A 16,179-nucleotide genomic window follows, 5' to 3' on the forward strand; every position below is an offset into this window, starting at 1 on the left:
TGACCTGAAAATGTATCAGCTCAATTTAATCACTGCAATACCTTCCTATCTTGAAATAATCTGCCTGTTTCTCCTTCAGGCTACCAGTTTTGTTCAATGCATCCAAATTAATGTTCCTTTAACACAACTTACATTTTTAATCCCATAAAAACAACTTGCTGCTCTAAGAATAAAGTATTAATTTTACACTAGTAATGAAGGCCATCCTTTCCCTTCTTTTCTCATTAATTTTCAATGAAAACTTTATTGAGTTGGGGGTCCCCAAGATCATACTGAGGTTCAATGATACATTTGGAATCATAAGACTCAGAAAAGCTGCTATGCTCCCAGTTATAGTTTATTCTAGTAAAAGGATACAGATTAAAATCAGTAAATGGAAAAGGTGCAAGGTGAAACTCAGGAGAAATGAAGCACAAACTTCCTCTCCCAGTGGAGCTGCACAGACAGCACCTAACTCAGCAACAGTGTCTGCCAACACATGCAAAGTACTGCTAACAAGAGATAGGGTTCAGGGTTCAGTCACATAAATATTCAACTCCCTCATAACTGACCTTAGCCACTGAATCACCAGTTTCCCAGAGCTTAAACTGGTAACAACACAGCCCATGGTCTAAGGCATACAAAAGCACGCTTCACAAGTAAGATATCCCAAGGACTCAAGAGGTTTTCTTCCAGGAACTGGTGAAGGATGAGTCCTGTCTTTGGAATATAAAGGATTTGAGTGTTTATTGTATAGAAAGATCAGCCTACTCCTTATTCAACCACATCTTACTCATTCCTGCCTTCCTGCCTGCCAATTTGAAGTTTTCCCAACCATCTTTGGAAATCCGTACTATCCTTAAGGTCCGGCACAAGTCATCCATTTCCATGAAGATTCTCCTCCAAGCTCTCCCACATCACTATGCATAGAAGCATTTGCATCCTTGCCATGCATGGGACACTTTTACATAGTGCCTTCAAACACCACTTTACTGGGCACATCATCTCTGTTATGGTTGTCATGAAGTAAATATTCAGGAAATGAAGGATTACTAATGAGTTGCTAAGGTTTCTTCTTCTTTAACGTAGAATTTCATTTGACCTAAATTATCCTTCCAATCTTCATAGAATATTTGGTTTTAATATACAAAATTAAATATGCAAGCTCTTATCCATTCTTCAGATCTCTGGCATATTCCCATTTCCCATTTATCTTTTCACACTAAAGAAATCTAATCTTTTTTATAATTTAATTACTTTGACTTTGGTTGCGCCTTTCTGTGCTTTCTCTGCCTCGTGTTATTTTTTTTAATTGATCAAATTTTAAATTTTAAACAATGTGATAAAAACATTACCTTTGCACAAGGGAAACATACTTTCATTTCCAATAAATTTCTAGGTCTGTCCAGAATTTTCAGGTTTTTTTTTCATCAAAATTATCAGATAATGCTATTAATTACTTCTTAGTACTTTTCTTAGGCCAAAATAAATAATCTGGAGTCCATCATTCAATATCAGGATAATTGTTAGCTATAATTAACGTTGACAAATTAATGTTCTAGGGAATGCTAACTGCTTATTTTAATCTTGGCAGTACAAGGAGGCAGGTACTCATTTTCATACCAAGACATGAGAAGATTAATATGCTAAACTCTACAAACTAAGTCTGGATTCCAGAGCCTGTGCCTTTCACTGCTATGCTATACTGGACTAGCCCAAGACTCTAATTTACAATTTCCTTTTAAAACTCATACCTCCTGTTAGTGTGAATTAAACTGTCTCTGTAATTGGCAGAAGCACAATTACAATAAATCTTATCCAAGTCAGATTGAGAGAGCGAAATACTTTTACAAATAAAATTTTTAATTTTAAAATTAAAAAAATTAACTTTTAACTATCATTGTGATGACTTTCAGGTCATTTATTTTAAAATTTTATATAAGCCACAATACAGCATTTTCTGGTAACTTGTATCAGTTAATGAGTTTTCTAGAGTATGATTTATTATAATCATTTTCTTGATGAGGCACATCAGATGAAACATAAGATAGCTTATGCATATTTTCATATATCAAACAGAAATACATTAGTTTCCTGCCTGTTCCCCACCCCAACATACACCAGTTTTTAATACATGACACAATGTATTGTGTCCCCTGGAGATGTCTCCCACCCATCCTGACTCCTGGATTCTTCTTATTTCAAATGTAATAACAATTTGGTACCATTCTAATATGGCATTTGTAAAGCTAGTACATGTGGAAAAAAAAAAACATAAAGGCAAAATGTTTACAGTATAATTGAACATTACCCTAAAGAGAAGAGAGAAGGACTATCATATCATTGAAGGGACATCGATGGGACTTTGATACTAGTTGTAGCAATGCTTGATCTGTGCCACTTCTGACAAGTAATACTCTGTAAAATAAAAGGACTTTAAAGAAAGAAATATACAAAAATAAGGAAGTAAAAAAGCATAACAAAAAACTAACACAAAAACTGGATTAAAAAAAATTAATGTCAAAACCAAGAAGAGGTCTGAAAAATATCATGTAAGAATGATTCTCAGCTCCTCCATTCCCCAAATGATGCCACTAGGAAGCAGATGGCATACTGTTAACTAATGAAAGAAAACTCTACTGGTGAAGTGCTATTTTGCCTTTATCTTTAGAATTATGCAGCTTACACACTTAGCAATCTTAAAACAAAACAAAACAAAATAGATGGGGAAAATGATTGATATGAATTACATTCATTTTAAGAAGACCATTTCTAGTTGTTTTGAATGAATCCAGAACCCATAAATAATATCGTAGAATACTGAAAGAATCTGATGAAGTAACACATGCCCTTGGACGGTAAATGTGAGTCAAGATGATTTGGTTGAGGTAGATACAGACAGACATAAACTTCACAAGGACAAGAATACTGTTCCCTGGCTTATCCATAGTTTTGAGCACAGTGCCTGGCGTGTATTAACAGCTTGATAAATGTCCCTGACAAAATTCCAAAATCTATTTTTTTGAAGTATGTGGACACGTAGAAAAGAAAGCAATGGCCACTAGAAGGCAGCAATGATTCACAAAGACTAACCCCATGTCTCATAGCTTCCTGCTATACAGAGCAATGAAGATCACATCAAAGCATCTGACCAAATTTCACATCAATAATCCCTATAAACAGGATGCAGCGTAAGTACTATCATCTTATAATTAAATGAATTTGTCACTGGTTTAATGAGAGCACTATGCTATTTAATAAGTATCAATCTAAATGGAGATAGCTTTACCTTGTCAACATTTTTTTCAGTATTACTTGTAGACAGAAAGCAATTTTTATCAAATTTGCCCATGACTTAAAACTGAGATTCACAGCGCAAGCATATTTTAAGCCCAAAATAAGTAAAATTAAATTTAAAATAAGTAAATCTATAAAATAAGGTAATGACTATACAAGTACAGAATGGAGAGGTTCCTCTTTGCATGTGAAAGATCTAGGTTTGCACTTTCAAACTCCTTGAATCAAGAGTGTATGATGATATAGAAACAAATTTTATTGTACATTTGTTAAAACAGTGTAAACTTATACATACTTTCCACATAACCTGAACTCTTCATAACTTACATAACCCTTCTCTTTTAGAGATATGGTAGTCAGTGGGACAGACTCTTAAAAAGCTAAGCTGACAAGACCTATGTTTTAACTTTTATACAATGGCCTTTGAATACCTAGAATAGTATTAAATAGCTGTTTACCATTATGTCCTCAAAATCATACCAAATGTTTAAAATGCAGTCTAATGTTACTTTTTGCAACCCAAGAAGACAGATGTTATTATCCTTATCTTGAATAAGATTCTGTTTGAATCCAATTCTGTGGGGTTAGAGACTCATCTCAGCATATAATTGCTAGGTCTTTTAATAATTCCATGCTTTCCTTCGCTGTTATGATAGTGACTATTCCTTTTTGCTTCATTACAGAGCTGCTGAACCACATCAATGAGTAGGGCCCAAAAATATTATTAAGGCACCTTAGGTAATTATAATGAAAATGGCCTACAGTGTGGCTTTGGGAACTGCATTAGATCATCTATCATCAGGCTTCTGATGGATGCTTGACAGATTTTGAGACTATACTTTCTGATAACAGGCAGTATTGTATAAAGACTTGAAAGACCTAGTTGAATTTGAGCCCTGTTACTTACTAGTGCTACCTCTTATAAGGTACTTAATTAACCCTGCTAAGCCTCAATTTTCCCATATAAAAAATGGTCATTAATAGCACTCAGCATCAGGCCTGGCACATGATATGCACTCAATAAATGCTACTTACTAATTCTGAAGATGAAGGCCCAGAATATACTATATTGTCAGTTAAGAGTTGCTTTGCAATCCTGGCTACTAAACAGTCTGGGTCACACGCCATATAAAGGGACCTTACTTTCTCATTCACATGATGAATACTAGGTTTACATGGCTGAGAAAAATGTTGACACTGTTATACTGTATTTGCGTTAAATACCATTTAAAAATTGTTTTTATCATACTTATATCTTACATTATTAGCTTAAAAATTCAGAAGGATGTTATAAAGGTATTACACAGGATGTTTAAGCAAATATTAGTAAAACTTTCTATCTTGCTCTTCTGCAATCAAGAATTGTAATATTTAAGCCCAAACTGTCAGCATGTGAAGCCAAGGTATCAAAGAGCTTTATTTTAGATAGTATCCTGTTGGTTAAAAAGAAAAATAAAAAGTCCTTTTTGCAGTTAATTGCCCTTTCCAAATAACTTTAATGAAAATATCTTGCCAAGAAACATCTCTTTGATTCATTAAGCTGGGCTTAGATTGTGTCCCAGTCACAAAGCACAGAGGTAATTACAGGTTGAAATTGATTTAAGCCTCTTATATAAATAAGAACTGACTCTAGAATAAATGTTGCATTAAATATAAAATCTTGTCACTGTATATTAATTATGTTACTACTCATGGTTGTGGCTCCCTTACAATTCTCAGGCAAAAATAAATCCAACATAAATTGGCTGTCAGCATAAAAAGTCTACCATGTGCATGTATCCAGGAATAAAGAATTACATAGATCATCTGGCCTATTACCATTCACATCCTTCACAACTATTCATGAAAACAGTAATTCATTTTGGGAATGCTTTTTCCAACATCAACAGGAAAATACAACTTTATAAAGGTTTCAGATTTCAAGAATACATCACATTAGAAACTCATTATCGTGAGGGACAAGACTGGTTTTTATTTACTTGTTTATGTGTAATTTGTGTTGATATGTCAAGTATTTTGAGAAAAGATCTGACTCTGGACTTCATTTGTACTGTTAGAATGCATTTTTCTTAGCAACTGATTGATGTGTATTCTTATTTGATTTTTGGAATTATTTTACCAATTAAAAATGCCATACACTAAAATAAAATATTTCATTCACAGTCCCTACTTAAATTTGCCTGTTTGCCTTACCCACCTTGCATCATTTCATTACTAAATTGATTATAAAACATTATACTACAAATGCCAAGTATTTATGAATAGTCGGTATTAGCTAACTTCTCTAATCCTCCCAGAGATAGCCCTTAACATCAACCAGGTAATTCTAGGGATAGTGCTTCTCCCTTTACAAGGCTGATTTTGAGTGAGGATATTTTAAACTGCACATTTAAGTCATAAAATCAGGTTTATGGAACTAATGAATCATGAAAAATTTCTGACAATAATGACTATCACTACTTCAATATAAACTTGAGTTTATTTACTCACATTTATAAATAACTCTAATATTAGAAATTCTCCAATTCTTAAAAATTAAAAATTTAAGACTACATGGAATCAATTTTATTCAGATAATATACTGTCTGTAAAATTCATGTAACATTAATGTGTTCATATTACTTTCATACCTAATCAATTGGGTATCAAGAGACTTTACTAATCATCTCTGTCAATTCTACTATTCCTAGTCATTCTTAATATTCAAGTTGGAATTTTGGCCCAGTCTATTAAAACCTTGTTAGTATTTTAGCTTTTCTCAAGCAAACACATTTGTACCTACCCAACTTCAGTGCTAGGGAGCAACTTTTAGAAGCAATAGCAAACCACCACCAGTGGAATCGGATAAATGTCGCTGATTGAAATAACTCCTGAAAAGATTTACCTTACGGTGACTTTCCTAAATATCAGGGAAAGAAAACACATATATCCTGTACTACTACTGTTATTTGAATGCCTGATTTAAAGTAGCACACAAATTTCTCTTTTCCACTAGTCTCCATAAATACTAAAATATCAAAAAGTACTATTATTTTCTAGAAGTTTTCAAAATGACCATTATATTTTCACACTATTTAATAAAAGAAACCAAACTACCAAACTTATGATTTAGGCAAAAAATTGTTTTTCAATAAAATGCAGAAATATTTTAATTTACATATTATAATAAATCGACAAGGAGTCAAAATCCAGTTACACATTCATAAAAATTCCATACATCATCCTCAGAATAATCAGTTTCTGTACAAAGATTTATAGATGTCCAAGTATGTAGTTTTTCTTCAGTGTGCTACAGAATTTAAAGGTTCTGCTCGAATATTCCCCAAATCAAGTGCAGAATCTGTTTCTTCATCAATTTCTCCAATGACTGCACTAAAAAAGTCAGAGTTAAAACAATCACATTTCTGAAATAAATTTACATGTGTTTCAAAAATCTTACTAATCAAAGCACTAAGTACCATTCTTCCAAAACAGAGCACAGTAAAAAGAACTAATTAAGGTACAAAGCAAACAACATTGGCATGAGTCAGTGAACTGCACATTTAAGTCACAAAATTCAAGAAATAATTTGAAGGAACATTACTACAGGAACCAATATTAAAGGACATGTTGTACATAGTGATTGTATCATGAATCTTTAAAGGAAAAAGACACACAGGGATAGATATAGTACAAAACCCCCAAACTTCCAAATCCTATTATTTCAATTCAATTCTAGGACTATAGTAAAAAAAAAAAAAAAAATTTCACAAAATCAGTCCTAAAATAATTGGCAAGTAAAAGTATCTACTATTTGAGTAACTTTGACGAATTAAACCAATGATAACCAATGATATATATTAGATTATTTTCATAAGTTTTCAATTAAATCCAAAGCCAAAATGTACAGTTCTTCATGTATAAAAACAATAGTAGGAAGAAGTACTTTGGTACTTAACAAATCATTTTTTAAGTGACTGGCTCAGGTTAAAGCTAGAAAATTTTTCCTTGTTCAACACTAACATAATATCTATAACATGAAATTCATTAATACCATGCTAGATAACCAACTCATGGCCCTCTAAATGGAAATATTCAATGTTATCAGACAACAAGATATCTATGAAATATTATTTTTAAAAAAGCATTTGTTGGGTTTACATTTGTTTGGTTTTAATGAGAGTAAGTTCTTTTTTTTTTTTTAGATAAGAGTTTTGCTCTTGACGCACAGACTGGAGTACAATGCCGCAATCTCAGCTCATTCAAACCTCTGCCTCACAGGTTCAAGGGATTCTAATGCTTCAGCCTCCTGAGTAGCTGGGGTAGCTGGGTTTACAGGCACGCACCACCACACCCAACTAATTTTTTGTATTTTAGTAGAGACAGGGTTTCACCATTTTGGGTAGGCTGGTCTCGAACTCCTGACCTCCGGTACTCCACCAAGCTTGGCCTCCCAAAGTGCTGGGGCTATAAGCGTGAGCCACTGTGTGCAGTCAAATTCTAAAGACGAATACTTGTAATAAGAAATTTGCCCAATTTTGCTTTAAACTATATAAAGTCAACTTTTCTAACAAATGAAAAATACCAACTCTGGCAGAATAAATTAAGTTTTCTCAAAATAAACTAAAGGCCTCAATTCTACTCTTAAACATTTAGTATCATTTAAAATCCCTATGGTAAGCAGTGGAATGCTGATAAATGTTTAAAAACTAGCTCTCTGCAGGAGCCTGATTTGCAGCATTTACTAATATTGTACAAACACTCCCACCTGGCCAATTTCAAGCTACTAATAAGACATCAATCAACTAGCTTGAAAAATTCCTTAAAATTAACAATCTGCTTTCATGAGCCAGTACAAGCTGGCTCCAGCACATCATTTTCACTGAAGTTCAAGAAAAAAAAATTGTTTTATGTAAGAGAAACCTTAAAATCAATTAATGCACAGCCCCAATATAAACAGTGTTGTTCTGATCCATAGATGGGGGCCCTATCTGCTCTGCCTCCCTCTCATTACTTACAGCTCACCTTGTAACTCCACCCTAATCATCTCTACAAAATATTTTAGTAACTTGATTTTAATTACAGATCAAAATATTTATTCATCTAAAGGTGATGTTAACATAAGCAACTTAAATGAGTAAATTATTCCTTCACTCTTTATTTTATTTAAGTTATTCTAGGGGACTTATCTGTCCCCTAGAATAGCCTTAAATTTGCTTAATGTATCCTAGCTTAAAATTGCTAATATATCTTTTGCTTCTTTACAACTATATTTTGATTCAATGTAGTACTCACTAGAAAATTCATTCCGTGTTCTTCTAGCCTCTATAACCATACTAATATTGGCCACGTGTAACTATTACAAGTAAAGCCAGATGCAGTGGCTTACACCTATAATCCCAGCATTTTGGGAGGCCAAAGCGGGTGGATCAGGAGGTCAGTTCAAAACAAGCCTGACCAACATGGTGAAACCCCATCTCTACTAAAAATACAAAAAACTTAGCCAGGCGTGGTGGCCTGTGCCTGTAATCCTAGCTATTCAGGAGGCTGAGGCAAGAGAATCACTTGAACCCAGGAAGTGGCAGTTGCAATGAGCCAAGATTGTGGCACTGCACTCAGCCTGGGCAACAAGAGCAAAACTATGTCTCAAAAAAAAATTTATTTACAATTAAATATAATTTAAAATCAGTTCCTCTGTCACATCAGTCACTTTTCTTTTTTTTCCCCGCTGAGATGGAGTTTTGCTTTTTTTACCCAGGCTGGGGTGCAACAGCACAACCTTGGCTCACTACAATCTCCATCTCCTGGGTTCAAGCGATCCTCCTGCCTCAGCCTCCCAAGTAGCTGGGATTACAGGCATCACCACCATGCCCAGCTAATTTTTGTATTTTTAGTAGAAACAGGGTTTCACCATATTGGCCAGGCTGGTCTCGAACTTCTGACCTCAGATGATCTGCCCGCCTCGGCCTCTCAAAGTGCTGGGATTACAGGCGTGAGCCACTGCACCCGGCCCACATCTGCCACTTTTCAAATATTCAACACCCATACATGGCTAGGGCTACTGTATCGGAAAATGCAGATATACGACATTTCCATAATCATAAAAAGTTCTTTTGGACAACAGTGCTCTATATGGTTACAGGCTTTTCTTAAATTGCTACCTTTAATTACTCTTAAACCTTTTTCTTTTTTTTGAGAAGGAGTCTTGCTCTGCTGACCAAGTTGGAATGGAGTGGTGCAGTCTTGGCTCATTACAACCTCTGCCTGCTGAGTCCAAGCGATTCTTCTGCCTCAGCCTCCAAAGTAGCTGGATTACAGGCTTGTGCTACCACGCCTGGCTAATTTTTCTATTTTTAGTAGAGACATGTTGCCCAGGCTAGTCTCGAACTCCTGACCTCAAGTGATCCACCCGCCTCAGCCTCCCAAACTGCTGGGATTACACACGAGTCACCAAACTCAGCATTTTTTTTTTTTGAGAGAGCGTCTCGCCCTGTCACCCAGGTTGGAGTGCAGTGGTACAATCGCAGCTCACTGCAACTTCCACCTCCCAGGTTCAAGTGATTCTCCCACCTCAGCCTTCTGAGTAGCTGGGACTACAGGTGCACACCACCACGCCTGGCTAATTTTTGTATTTTCAGTAGACAGGGTTTCACCATGTTGGCCAGGCTGGTCAGGTCAAACTCCTGACCTCAGGTGATTTGCCTGCTTTGTCCTCCCAAAGTGCTGGGATTACAGACATGAGCCACCACGCCCAGCCAACTACTCTTAAACTTTTATAACTGCCTATCCCAAGTAAGCTGAGGCCACAGAGACATCTTAAGTATGTCAAGTATACTAAAAAATTAAAAGAAAATGAATGGTTAAGTAATTGTTTATAAATACACCTATATGACTGAGCATGAATTAAAATTGTTCAAATGAGAGATTTCATAGACATTTTTCAAACTTTTGCCTTGGACTCTAGAAATACGTTCCTCTAAAATTCTGGGTATTTTTAAGAACATTTTAAGAAACCTCTTTAATCAAGTATTTAATATAAGGTAGGGCCCTTTCTGGACTCTATCCAGGCTACTTATTTAACTAGTAGAAAAATGGGCAAATCTCAGGTAAATGTTTGATTTGTAAAGAGATAGCTTTGGTTGAAACCTGAAGAAATGTTGACATAAAATGTATAGATTTGCCTTACTTTACACAAATATAAGAAAAGCCATATTTATAAAAGAAATGAATGCAAGATTCTATTAACTATGTATGGATAATACAGTAGACTATTCTGGGTAAAACCTCTTCTCCATAAAGCAAGGGAGTATCATTTATAATTTTAACAGATATATTTTACTTACACATTGTCACCTCTTACAATGTATAATCCTAGTACTACTTGCTCTACTCCCTGTGAAGAGCTGAATACTCGTTCATGGCTTTCATCCAAAATCAAATTAATGGTCTGGTCAAAACCTTTTAGTGTTCCCTGTAAAGAAAATATTCAGGAGAAAAAGAGAAATATTCTGGTTTACCTGAAAGTGTAAATTCAACCTCACAATCATTTTAGTTATCAGGTACTCCAATACAAGTACCTATACACTGTCAAATAAAATGCCTTTTTTATAACCAACAGTATTCGAGGATACAAAATTGACCTCTTGGCTGTTTGGTTGGGGTGGAGGGACCTGCACCACACATCTCACTCATTTGCAGAGCTGATGACAGTTACAAAGGACACCTATGTACTAGCGTATTTCCAAGTAAGTAGCATAAAAGCTCATGTAGTCCAACAGCCAAAGGTGTATACTAAAACAAAGAAGATTTAAAATAAAATGATAGATAACTATATATAAATAAGGAAGAATCTTACATACCAACTACAGTAATGTAACAGTATCACTGTATGCTACATACTAGCACTAGGTAGTGTGCTAAACACATTGTACATATTGTCTCAACTCATCTCTACCCTTTAATACTATAATTAGCCCCATTTCAAAGAAGAAACTGAAGCACAGAGTGGTGTCTCTTATGGTCACATGGGCAGTAAGTGTCAGAGCCAGGAGATGAACCACAAAAGGCTAGCTCCTGAGCCAGACTACTAAACCATTACATTCTACTATTATACACAAGTAAATATAATTTGCCATTTTTCAGAGAATCAAATCAGTCCCATAAATATATAAAAAATTTAACTAGTAGTTACAGGTAACACCTAACGAGTACTTACTAGTTACCAGAGTTCTGTGTGTCTCACATGTATTATTTAATGCATATCAAATACATTAATTATTTAATTCTCCCAGTAGATACAAATGTGACTATACTAATTAGAACCAGAACTTGAAGGAAATAATCAGGGAAGGTTTTATGAAAGCTTAGTTTTGAATAAAAAAAGACATGGGACTAGTACAACAGATTAACTCAGATGGTATTCAAGTTTCTGAAGAAATATCAACTAACATTGATTTTGATTGGTTAAATCTCTCAAGCTACTAAACTGTTTTATCTTCTGAAAACCAAAATATATAAAATGAGAATGAAATAAAAAGAAATCTATAATTTGGAAGAGAAAATATGAAGTCTTTCTTGAACTAGTTAACAAATGGTTATCATAAACACCCATTCATAACCTCCTGGCTTCATTTTACACACAACTATCCCATCAAATAAACTATGTGTCAAAGAAATAAAGAACTGTTAAACTTTAGAACTTAAGATGCTCTTTTTATATTGCTTTTCTTTTTAAAATTAAAAATGATTTCCCAGTTTATTATCTACTCTTAACAAAAATTAGAAAATTTAAACTTAAGGTTTTTTCAGAAAATTAAAAAAATTGAAAATATCTATTAATAGCAATAGGCTTCTTAAAGTGTTGAGATTAAAATACGTCAAACTGTCCATATTTGAAAAAATACAATGTGAAGCACCTAAGAAAACATGATTGCTTCATTAAGAAAGAAGCCAGGCAATTTGCCTTGGCTTTGATGTCAAACCAAATTTAAATCCCAGTTCAGTTCTGTCACCTGCTATCCTTGTGACTCCAGGAAAGTGCCTCACCTTCTCCAAGCTTGTTTCCTAACCTAGAATAGAAGGGTACTTATTCTTCACAAGGTTGTGTTGTGCATTAAATAATGTAGCACATATGCACCTGGCACATGATATAAATTTAGTAAATGGCAAAGCCAGAACTTTGACTATTAACAGTCACTAAGGACCCACTGGGGGGAAAAAAAATCACAAGGCTTAAAAAGAAAATGAACAAGAAAATTGCAGAATGGAAAAATACGGGATTAAATTATTTAAGAAACTAGGTAAGGTTAGAAAACAGAGAAAGTTTAGTAGCCTTAAAATTCTTTCAAAAGAATTAAGAGTATTAATTGTAAGTGAAGAAATAAGTAAGTACCCAAATATCTTGAGATAAATTCCTCAGATGAAATTCCAAATAGAAGTATTGCCATAGGAACGTTTTATCTTTGTTATATGACATAAATTAGCAAGGGAAAAACAACTTTAAGGAACAAGCCAATTTCACATATATATGTGTATAGAGAGAGAGTCAATCATCATGTGTCCTATAGAAGACCTGTCATACAACCTAAAAACAAACAATATTAAGATTGCATACAAGCCTTAAACGTTGACATGTAGATATCAATAGTATCTAAATCACAAAAAGTTCCCAAGCATGTGCAAAATTTCAAAAAATTCTGATTCATGTAGTACTGAATGGGGAAGAAAATAAAAATGGAAGAGGAAGATAAGTAAGTTTAATACAGGTCTGCAGACTAGGAGCTCTCTGAGGGCAGAATCTATTATTCTAGCTCCTGGAAGCCTTGTAGGTAAGACACCATGTGTATTACTAAGGAAAATTTGGATTGACAGCAAAGTGATAAAGCGTTAAATTATAATAAAACTGCACTACAGGTGTAATGTGGTGTCTAGGCATTAGAGATCAGAGGTTTCACATAAAACCTTCAACCAATAAACGTACAGGAAAGCAGAGAATGAAAATTCCGAAGACTTACCACAATCATTCTCCCATCAGACGTAATAACGGCAACAGTTCCTGATAACTCAATCAAGGAAAGTGTTTCTTAGGGAATACAATCTGAAAACAGACTCTGGCAAGGTAATGATTTGAATTATTAGAAGATATATGACAATTAGGTAAAAGTGATCAACATAGCCACTAAGTTCATTACATAAAAACGTTACAAGTTTTTTGGGACGCCAAGGCAGGAAGATCACTTGAGGTGAGACTAAATTGGGCAACACAGTGAAACCCCCCCACCACTCTGTTGCTGGGCAACAGAGCAAGACTCTAGACTCAAAGAAAAAAAAAATCTTAAAAAGCTACTAACTGTTTTGTCTTTGTAATAATTACATGATTAAAGAGAAAAAACAGAAAAAGAAAACCTCTTTCCGTACGTAATCACTGTATCCAGTGTATCCTATCTCAAAATATCCTGGGTTTTTGACACTTTTCTATCAGGAATGTTGCCAATCTATGATTTTGGGGCAGGATATTTCGTTACTTAGGCCTATTTCTTCATTTCTAAAATGAAAATTGGATGACTACTAAATTAATCGATGTTGGACGATTTTCAAGCATGTTAAAAAACTGTCTTCCAGGACAGTCTTCTGTAATTAAAAAAAAAACTAATCAGTGTCACAAGGTACAAATAATGCCCACATGATTGAGAGCATTCAGTATTTGTCATCTAGTGTGTACATGAGCATAATGTCGTGTTTTTGTCCTGAGACTTTAAAACGGTAACACTTGCAAAGTCTATTTTAAGATTTCCCATGTGTTTTTTTGTTACTTACTGCTCACTACAGTCCAATTCAATAGCAAGCATTTTTTCATTCTACCAACAAGCTGAGACTTCAAGTGGTAAAGGGACAGAAACCTGGTCTGTGAACCATCGTTAAACTTTTTGCTATCCTCAAACTAATGAGCAAATTATATAAATAAAACAAGACAAAGATTTTTAAAACTGCTGTCGCCGCCCGGACGACTGTTCATCTTATTTACAAACCTGAACACATAAGTCCTACGGAAATAGTAAAGAAGAATCAAGAACGTATTTCTTTTTAAGAGAGAAAAGTTAGGAATAATCACACTGGGTTTTTATCCGGCTTTTGCAGGCAGAAAGGAAAGGACCCCTGGGCCCACAGCAGCTGCAGGCTCCAGCAGCCGCCAGCGAACTATGGGTCTTTCCGGGGTCCTCATCCCCTCGCCCGCCCCCAAGATCCCGCCGCGGCCGGGCATCCCAACCTCCCACCGATCCTGACTGGCGATGTCTCTGTGGCCCCGGCTCACGCCCGCGGCGGCCACCTTGAGGATACGGTTGATGTAGTTCTCCAGGGCGGACGTCATGCTGCTCTGACCGGCAGTTCCGGGTAACAGAGTGGCGCCGGCGGCAGACAGAACCGAATGGGCGCGCCAGAACCCTGCTGTGGCTTGCGCTTGCCGGGCCGCAGCAAATGTCGCAAATCGGAAATTGTAATGAACTGGCCAATCAAACAGAAGCCGCACAGTAGCGAAGATGGAGCGCGCGTACGCAGTGTGTTTTCGCTATAGTTCCGGGCCGTGTTCCGGAAACCGCGCGAGACAAAAGCGAGCGAGAGGCAGACAAAAGCGAGCGAGAGGCGGTAAAAGGAAGAAGCTTCCTAAAGGTGGCGTAAGAGAGAGAGGGTGAGAGGGTGGGTTTTTCTATCAGAGTAAAAGTCTGTGTGATGAAAGTTAACAAGTAAGAATGCTGAGACGAGGCAGAGCAGACAGGAAGAAACGGGATAAGGTATTTTTATTAGAAGTGAAGGAGGAGAAGAGACAAGTACTGTTGTGTGAAATGCAGGTGCGGGTAGGGGAACCTCTAGTTTTCTGCAGGAGGAGACGAAAATAACACTAAAAATAAGTCCAGTTGCCCGGGACAAAGTTGCGCACGTTATAACCACACAGTGTAAATCAACCATGAAAAGCACGTTCATATGTTCTGCTTTTGTTTCTAAAAGTACTCCCAAATAGAGGTGCTGTTACTTTTTAAAGAAACTAAATGCAAATAGACAAAGGTGTGTGATCATCCCTTAGAAAACGAATATCCACGCTTCTACCATGCCACGATGGTCTACCCTTCCTTAGGGTTAAATTAGTAAGTAAAAGGCTCCTGCAGCACCAAGAAAAGACTGATGCAGGAAAGTACCAAACTTGGTTCTTTTCTTGGCTCTGCTAGCAAACTGGTGTCATTGCATGAGTCACATCAACTCTTTTGGGCCTCAGTTTCCCTAGATGCTGCCATAGGGGACATGATACTAGAAAATGCCACTGTGCCTACGTTATTTACTGTGGTGCCCTAATTTTTGAGAGCTGGAAGTTAGAAAAAGATTTATACACAAAACAACTAGCAGGAGTGATTTCTTTTTTTTTTTCTTCAAAATATCTTTATGATTTCAGTTAAACTTGTAATTTCTTAAGAATTGTGGTTTTGCAATAACTCTTGCAACCTCAGCAGTTTTCCTCAGAAAAGGAGGCATTTCTTAATTAGAGCATACCCACAAAATACTTGCAAGATGACTACCAAATAGCTAATATTTTATATTCTGAAACTTATTCCGATCTGGTTGAAATCAAATGTACTCAGGAATTAGATTGTGAATGTCTCATATTCTCAGGGTAACAAATGAAACTGTCTTCCATAAGTGAAAGAACGGAGATAATTGTGTGATTTGCAAATGTTAGGGGTTGAACCAAAATCCACAGACTAATTAATGATTAACGAGGTATTAGTAAGGAGTTTTGTTTTAAAAAAAAAAAAAAGAAAGAAAGAAAAGAAAAAAAATTGCTGCTCGTGGTGGTGCGCCTGTAATCCCAGCTATTCGGGAGGCTGAGGCAGAAGAATCGCTTGACCCGGGAGGCAGAGGTTGCTGCGACTCACA

General features: G+C 35.8%; 1 protein-coding gene across 1 annotated transcript; it reads right to left on the reverse strand.

Annotated features, from left to right (window-relative positions):
* Positions 1-1,821: 1,821 nt before the first annotated feature.
* Positions 1,822-14,728, reverse strand: LSM8 (LSM8 homolog, U6 small nuclear RNA associated). Its single transcript, XM_012476414.3, has 4 exons — positions 14,593-14,728; positions 13,269-13,309; positions 10,599-10,726; positions 1,822-6,648 (listed from the first exon to the last, which is right to left on the reverse strand). Exons 1-4 carry the CDS (start codon positions 14,621-14,623, stop codon positions 6,558-6,560), a joined length of 291 nt encoding a protein of 96 aa, XP_012331837.1. The 5' UTR covers positions 14,624-14,728; the 3' UTR covers positions 1,822-6,557.
* Between the last annotated feature and the right edge of the window lie 1,451 nt (positions 14,729-16,179).

Source organism: Aotus nancymaae, unplaced genomic scaffold (genome assembly GCF_030222135.1).
Source record: "Aotus nancymaae isolate 86718 unplaced genomic scaffold, 86718_ANA_hifiasm-v0.15.2.pri h1tg000002l, whole genome shotgun sequence".
Lineage (NCBI taxonomy): Eukaryota > Metazoa > Chordata > Mammalia > Primates > Aotidae > Aotus > Aotus nancymaae.